Source organism: Otolemur garnettii, unplaced genomic scaffold (genome assembly GCF_000181295.1).
Source record: "Otolemur garnettii isolate 467f Iridium unplaced genomic scaffold, OtoGar3 scaffold00050, whole genome shotgun sequence".
NCBI lineage: Eukaryota > Metazoa > Chordata > Mammalia > Primates > Galagidae > Otolemur > Otolemur garnettii.
The window spans coordinates 8,329,102-8,336,561 of record NW_003852445.1 but is presented as its reverse complement, the minus strand read 5'-3'; the positions used below and the strand labels follow the sequence as shown (position 1 = coordinate 8,336,561).

General features: G+C 54.4%; 1 protein-coding gene across 1 annotated transcript in view; it reads right to left on the bottom strand.

The window, feature by feature from the left end:
• The window catches only part of ITPKA (inositol-trisphosphate 3-kinase A), a 9,985-nt gene extending 3,897 nt beyond the window's left edge, over nt 1–6,088 (bottom strand). The window contains exon 1 of the mRNA XM_003791739.1: nt 5,530–6,088. Within this exon, the coding sequence (XP_003791787.1) occupies nt 5,530–6,018 (489 nt within the window). The 5' untranslated portion in view covers nt 6,019–6,088. The remainder of the gene's footprint in view (nt 1–5,529) is intronic.
• Between the last annotated feature and the right edge of the window lie 1,372 nt (nt 6,089–7,460).

Here is a 7,460-nt window from a genome sequence, read left to right as displayed (position 1 = left end):
GACTGTCTCAAAAAAAAAAAAAAAAAAAAAAGGCAGATTCTCCTGTCTACTGCAGGGAAATTCTGTAGGTCTAGTTAGGATGGGGCCAAAAAATTAGCATTTCTACTAGTGCCTAGGGATCTTCTGGGGCCTGAGAAACAAACCTCTGTGCATCAGTTTTTTCATCTATAAAATGGGGAAATAACTACCCTTACGAGACTGTTGTGATTGGTAAATGGGGCTTGAGTGTGACAGGCACTTAGTTCCCCAATCTCATTCCATGGCATGAACCATAAGCTGGACAACCTAGATCACTGGGACGTTGGTTCCTCTCATTTAGGGAGATAAATACATAGTTTACACAGGCTCAGGGAAAGGAGGCCAGCCTGGTAGGATCTGGAGAAAGAATGGCTTGGGGCTCCCCAAGATCCTCTTGTTGTCCCTGGATTTGGTGCACACCTCACTAGTCGGCAAGGCCAAAGGCAGCTTTTGTTTTAATCTAGATCCAGGATCCTAAGCCCTAGAAAATAGATGCAAACCTGAGGGCCTATTATCTTAGACAAAACTGAGAGCAAAATGTAGATTTTTTTCTCTTGTTCTGATGTATCCCTTGCCTCATGACCATTGCACCTGGCCTCCACCTAATGCTTGAGAGCATCTTAAACTCAGAACCTTTATCTTCTTACCTCAAACTCAGCTTTTGTGTGTCTATTCTCTGAAGTACACAGGTTTGCTCACCCAGGTGGTGTGTCTGCTGTCTCCTCCTAGGGGGTACTAGCTATTTAGAGGAATTACGCAGGTGTGCCCCCACAGAACTAGAACCCAGGAACCAGCTTCCTTGACAGGAGGGAGTTCTAAGAGGGAGAAGGAGAACTGAGATGTCCTAAGTAGAGGAAGGCTGCTGACCATACAGCCCTTTCCCATGGGGAGGTGATGGAGGCTATGATGGAGCACAGGTGGGGAGTCAGCAGTTGATTCCAGTGCTAGTCCTGTCACTTTCTAGCTGAGTGAACCCTAACTTGAGTACTCTCATCTGTGTGGACCTGTTTCCTCTGGGAGGATGTAGCTGCTGCCATAACACAAGGCACAATTTACTGACTGCCTATTTCATGCCAGGCACTTTCTCACCTCCCATCAGATTGCACTGCTCCCACTTTCCTACTAAAGTCCTTACATGGCATGCTAGGGTGTGATCACATGTCCTATCCCTGCAGATCTGGGGGTGTAGCCAGAAGCAGCCCACTAGAAGCATGACATCACTTTCAAAACTCCTTTTTAAAATCTTTAAATACATACAAGGTTTGCATTCTGCTGCATAATAAATCCAAGTTTTATTATAAAACTCTCCACCTCCAAATCCTCAAGTAAAATTCCAGGAAGATGATGTATGTGCCATTATATTCAGAAGTACCACGTGATTCCCCTTCTTTCACATGCAGTTTGAGAACCATGATCATGATACACACACAGAGCAAGTGTATGAGGTGTATTATTACTCCATTTTGCAGAAAGAAGTCAAGGTTCAGAGGAGTTAGCATCCCCTCACTCTCTGCCTCCAGCCTCCCAATCTCTGGCTAAAGCTCTCTTGCACCAGCAGGTTCCAAATTTCATGGTACCACCCTACTTCCCTTTGGGGAGTCAATTGGGATAATCCATGAAGAGCATTTTGTACAAGGGAAGTGATTTTCAGTCATAAGTCTAGAATGGACATAGTAAATCAGTCCATAAGTCAGAATGGACTTAGTAAGAGGATACATCTAGTTCCCCAATAGAAAAGGGAATGAGCTTTGGTTTAGGTGGGGTGAGAGAACTGCACCATCCTTCCTTCTAGAATGATGTGGAAGCAGTGAAGGGAGCTGGAAGGTGGAAGGCAGTCCTGGGGGAAGAGGATTGGATTGGTATCTGAATGCCACATTGACTTACTCCCCAGCTGAGGTAAAATGGGGACAGCACCTACTCTCCACACCGAGGTTTTATGAATCTCATATGAGCCAACAGCAGTAGCAACTAAGGCTGGGTCTAGCCAGCAGGTCATAAGGGCTTTCTTATCTCATTGAGCTCAGGAGGTGGCTGTGGCAGGGTTTAGCCCTGTTCCCAGTGATGGATATGGTCAAGCATGGAAGGAATTGATGTCATGAAACTCAACTCACTGCCATCTTCCATCTTAGAGGATACCTCCCCCAGGGAACATAATGTATTTAAAAATGAATGTATCCAAAAAGGCTCCTGAAAAATAATTCTTTGGAGGGTGGGTGGGGACTCTGGCACATTAACAACAGCAGGGAAGATATTTTTGAGCAGGTGAGACTTTTATTGTATAGAAATCAGAAAGCTTTTATTATGTTACAGGCTGAAAATCTAGCTGCCAAAGGGGGCCCAAAGTCACGGCTTTTCCTCCATGAAGGTGCTCTCTCTGGGAAACCAAGACAGCCAGAGGATACCTGGGTGTCTTGGGCAAAAGCTAGGAGAGCTGACCATATGACAGTCTTTGATGAAGTCACAGGAGGACCCTCTAGTAATTCCTTACTCCTAGGGCTAAACAGGTCATATCTCTCCTTGCGCAAGGCTTGGCTGGATACTAGCCTCAGATCCTCCTTTGTTTACACTCCACGTAGAAGTCCTGAGAACACCTGCCTTTTATATTATACCAGAGACTCATCACATCTCTTGCCACGGCAGACCCTTCCCACCTTTGGTACTCACCCCTGCTGCCTGCTTCCACTCACCCAGTCTCTAGTTGAAGCTCTACCAGCCCAACACCCTCCCCATGTTCCAATTGCACTACCAAACTAGCACTCCCTGTGGTGGTGGTGGTGGTGGTGGTGGAGCAATCAGTTTAAATTTATAAAATGATTTGCACTAAGGTATAAGTGACCCACGACTTCACCTTCCCGTGGGCATTTGCTTTTTAAAAAGGAAGTCTGTTAACCTAAATTCTGCTCTATAATTAGTGGAAAGTGATGTGTGGGAATTCTGAGTCCAGGAGGGGATGTCATCCAGGTCTCCTTACCTATCCTGGAGCACTGAGAAAAGAAAACCCGATGATCAGGAGCCAGACACTCTCTCTTCTGTTAGACCAATACCCAGCTATTGTTTTAGGAGGCAGGCAAGGCCTTAGAGTCATGGGAGCTGCCCTTGGGGACAGGTCTCCTACTATTCTCCTGGCTTGTTCATGTTTCCCAGCTCACAGTTTCTCCTTCTACCAGGGGAAAGGCCCCTGTAAGAAGTGAGGCTGCCTGATCCCAACTACCCAGTTCTGGGCAGGCTCCTAGGAGGAGAAGGGGAAGATGTATGTCCTGGCAGAGGTAGGCATGGCTTTCCCTGGCCTCCTTCTGCCTAGGCCTGAATGCAGGATTGGTAGGGAGGGAGTCCTGGAGTTGGGTCTTATTACCATTCTCTCAGGTGCATCCTTCACAGTTGGCAGGACCGGCTCTGCTTCCTGCCCGGGGAAGCCCTAAAAGCGGCCTGGGTGGAGGACTGTGTTGCTCTGGTACAACCAGAGGCAAAGTCCGCTCCAGGCCCTTCCACGAGGACTCAGGCAGCCTCTGTCAACAGCCCCTGGCTTATCTGCCGCCGCCGTGGCTGTTTGCCTTCGGGGAGGCCCTGGCGGGCTGGGGGTTGGGAAGATCCAGGGTCGGAGCTAGAAAGGCCCTCGGTGGCCATCTGCACCAACTCCCGGCGGCTCCGGAAGACAGTAGGGTCGGGTGGAAGAGGCGGACCGAAGACGCCCAGAACACAGCTGAGGCTGTCTTGACCTCAGCGGGGATTGTCTACACTGCACTCAGGCTTGAGCCGCGGGACCTCTTCCTCGCTTAGTCCCTCCCCCAGGCACTCCGCCAGGTCTCTGCGGGCGGAAGAGGGAAGCGGGGCGTGCCCGCGCCCTCAGGGCCCCCACTCGCCGCACCGCTAGCCTGCTAGCGCTTCTCAGCTGTCAGAGATTGGAGCGGGGGAGCAGCCCACCTAGTGCTAACGCTCAAGTTTTCCCTACCAAGAGTGGGAGGAGTGCTCTCGCTGCTGCACGTTCCACTGTCTTGGGAACCCCTCCGCGGCATCTGCCCACTACATAAGCCAGGGCTGATCCAGCAATGATCGTGGGTCAGGGGTACCCTGACCAGTCGGGGCAGGAAAGAGGAAGGCTGCAAGCTCATGACTGAGCCCCTGCATCCTACCTACACCTGGAGGCGGGGGTGTTCCTGCTTTCACTCTCCTCTCTCTCTCTTTTTTTTTCTTAAGAGACAGAGTCTCACTTTATCGCCCTCCATAGAGTGCTGCAGCGTCACAGCTCACAGCAACCTCTAACTCTTGGGCTTAAGCGATTCTCTTGCTTCGGCCTCCCGCGTAGCTGGGACTACAGGCGCCCACCACAATCATTTTCCCCTCTGTGTCAAACCCCAGCGTCCACTGGGTAATGTAAATCTCAGGGGAGTCAGAGTTACGGAGCCCCCGCAAGTCGATACAGTATCTCCTCCGCCTTGTCCAATCCGAGTGTGCGGCGAGAGCCCGGGCCCATAAGGCCCAGGCCGAGCCCCAGCACTCTCCCTGCAGCGGTTCTCACACCCCGGTCGTCTCGACCCAGGCTACCGGGCAGGCTTGGAGATACCAGAGGCCGCAGGGTGCCCCTCGCCTCTCTCTTTGCTTCAGGGACACTTGCGTAACGTGGATCTAGAGCAAGTCCTTAGCGCTGACCGAGGGCAGTTATTTAAGGTATTTGGCCTTGGTTAAAAGGAGGGGGACAAGAAGGCTGTCCTGGGAACCCACACCCATAATTGCCGGGCGCCTGGAATGACTTCACCGCATCCTGGCCTGGGTTTTCCGAGGTACAACTCTTGCATTAGAACATCCAGGCTACCAGAGACGGAGACTAGCAGGCTGATTACGCTCCCTTTCAATCTCAGTTTACCTTCTCCCTGGCTACGCTTAGGAGCAGCAAGCCAGGGAGACTGTGGGGGTGCGAGGCTACACTAGGTGGGCTGAGTCCTGCTCCCTGCCAGAGCTCCTAGTCCTGCTCCCCTCCCTTCCCTGCGTCCACGCCTCGTGCGGGCGCCGAGAGCAGACGGCTGCGGCTCCCGAGCAGAGCCTGGAGCTCCTCTCCACTCCCACTCAGGAGAGGGAAACCGTGGCAACGGCGGGGGTGGGGCCGCGGCACTGGAGAGGGAGCGGGGAGCGAGGGAAACACTCCTTTGCCCCTCTCTCTCTGAGGGTTCACTGGGTAAGGTTGAGCCCCTCCGATTCCTCCAGTCGTACCTCTCAGCCTCCAAGATACGCTCCCCCAGCTTCGCCTGGTCCTGGTGACCGGTAATGCACTCTTCACCCTCACTAGACGCCCCAGGGTTCTTAAGCGCTACCCGCTTAAGAAGCCGGAACGGGGTGGGGGAGAATTGCCAAGGAGAGAGGACGACCCCTGCGACCCCTATGCTTCTTTTAAACAGTAAGAATCTGACCCTTCGCGGAGGGACCGTGGGACAGGAGTCGGTCCTCTGAGAGCTGCAAGCCGGGTCCCCAGTGCACAGCCCCCGCGCCCAGCGCTGGCCCCGCCCCCGCGGCCCGTACCTGACCCACGTCCTCGCCCGCTTCCAGCTGCACGTTGCCGCGACTCCTGCTCTCGCTGTCGCTTAGCAGGTCGTCCTCCGAGTCCTCTAGTAACGACGAGGAACCAGTGGAGGAAAGCGACGAGGTGGAAAGGCGGCGAGGTTGCTGCAGGTGCAAAGAACCCACTGCCGGGAGACAGTCACCCTCGGGTTCAGGCGGCCCAGGGCTGGGCGGGGGTACGTCGGGCTCCTCGGTTGTCACCGTCAGCTGTGGGATCACCGGGGCTGGGGGAGCCCGCGGGAGCCCGTTAGGGACTTTCCCCCCACGCCGCTTGGCCCCGCGGGCCCGGGGGTCCCCTGCAGCAGCTGCAGCAGCGACCGCGGCGCAGCGCGCCTCGAAGAGCAGGCGCAGCTCCCCGACACTCCGGCGCGGGGCCCGCTCCAGCCCCGGGCTGCAGGGGCCCGCGCCCCCCGGCCGTGCCATGCCCGTCGGGCCCCCAGGCAGGGTCATTTCCCTGCACTGGCGCAGCAGCTAAGCCCACCAGCCCGCGGCGCCGCGGGTGCTGGAGTCGCTAGGCGCCCCCGGCTTGAGACTGCCCCGGGGCGGAGCCTGCGCGGTTGCCCGCCTCGGCCCCGCCTAGGCCGCGCCCCCCACCCACTTCTTTCACTTTCAATGAAAGCGCGGGCCTCCCAGGGACCTTGCCCTGCAAGGGAGGCTCTCAGTTGCTCCTCGAGGTGGCAGGGAAGTCCAGACTCCTTAGGCACAAAATCTGGGCCTGACCCTGGCTGCCTCTCCCAGCCCGCCCTAGAGAAGGTGGGCGGGGCCGCTCCGCCCCTGGGGTTTACTGCCTTCCCGGGTTTGTGAGCTGGGAAGGATTCCTCCTAGCGGCTCCAAAGGCCCTGTCCCCTCAGGGGAAGAACTGGTCCTGCTCTTGCTCCTCCCCTACCCTGTCCCTCGGGCTCCTTTTTTCAGCTTTCTATCCGTCTCCCGCAGAGGCTTCTGAGTCTCCGGGGCTTTTGTCAGGCCGGGGCCCCTTAGCGCAGAGTTCAAGGCCACTGGTCTCCCAAAGAAGCCCCACCCCAGGGCGTGCCACCAAATGGAAACAGTCCCAGGGACTAGCTGAGCACCCCCCACCCCCGCCCCCAGCTCCCTACTTCCCGGCGGGCAGAGAACAAGGTCAGGGGGAGGGGCCTGGATCTCTCCACGTGTCCCAATGGAGTCCCGGGCAGCATCCCCGATACTCGCCCGCCGGGCTGGTACTGAGCCCTCCTTCCTCCTCGTCACTCTTTGGAGCTTGGGGCTTGGAATGTGCTGTGTGGCTTTAAGCAAGTCATTTCTCCTCCCTGAACTGGTGATTTTCCTTTGCGGGGTTGTTGTCCACACAGGATTGTTGTGAGAATAAAATAAAAGGAGAGATACAAAAGCTCTAAAGCATTAGAATGGCTTTTAGTGTAGTAGTAGAAATAGCCAGCCTGAGATCCACCACACTCTGTGGTTTTGGGCAGTCCCTTTACACTTCTGAGTCCATTTCCTCATTTGTAAAATTAGGAGGACCTCACCTGACCCACAGAGTTGTGACTATGAAACTGGGAAAAGAGCATTAATGTTGAAGTGTTTCATACACTGCAAAGCACTTATCAGTGTATGAAACACTTATGGCTGTATGGATCTTCTGCCACTTTACATGTTGGTGGTTAAATGAAATGCAAGGCTGCTTTGAGCAAAAGTCAATATATCCTGTCCTCCCCAAAATGCCAGGAGTGAGGATCCCCCGGGGCAACCTACTGGGGTGGGTGGGGGCAGAAGGACTGCCTCAACTCTCATTAAAGAGGGTAAGTAACTCAAGGGAGTTATGGAAAAGCCAGTCTGTCCTGGTTAGGTCCCCTGACTCCTGGTCTGTGTTCAGTTTCTTTTTCTTTTTCTTTCTTTCTTTTTTTTTTTTTTTTTTGAGA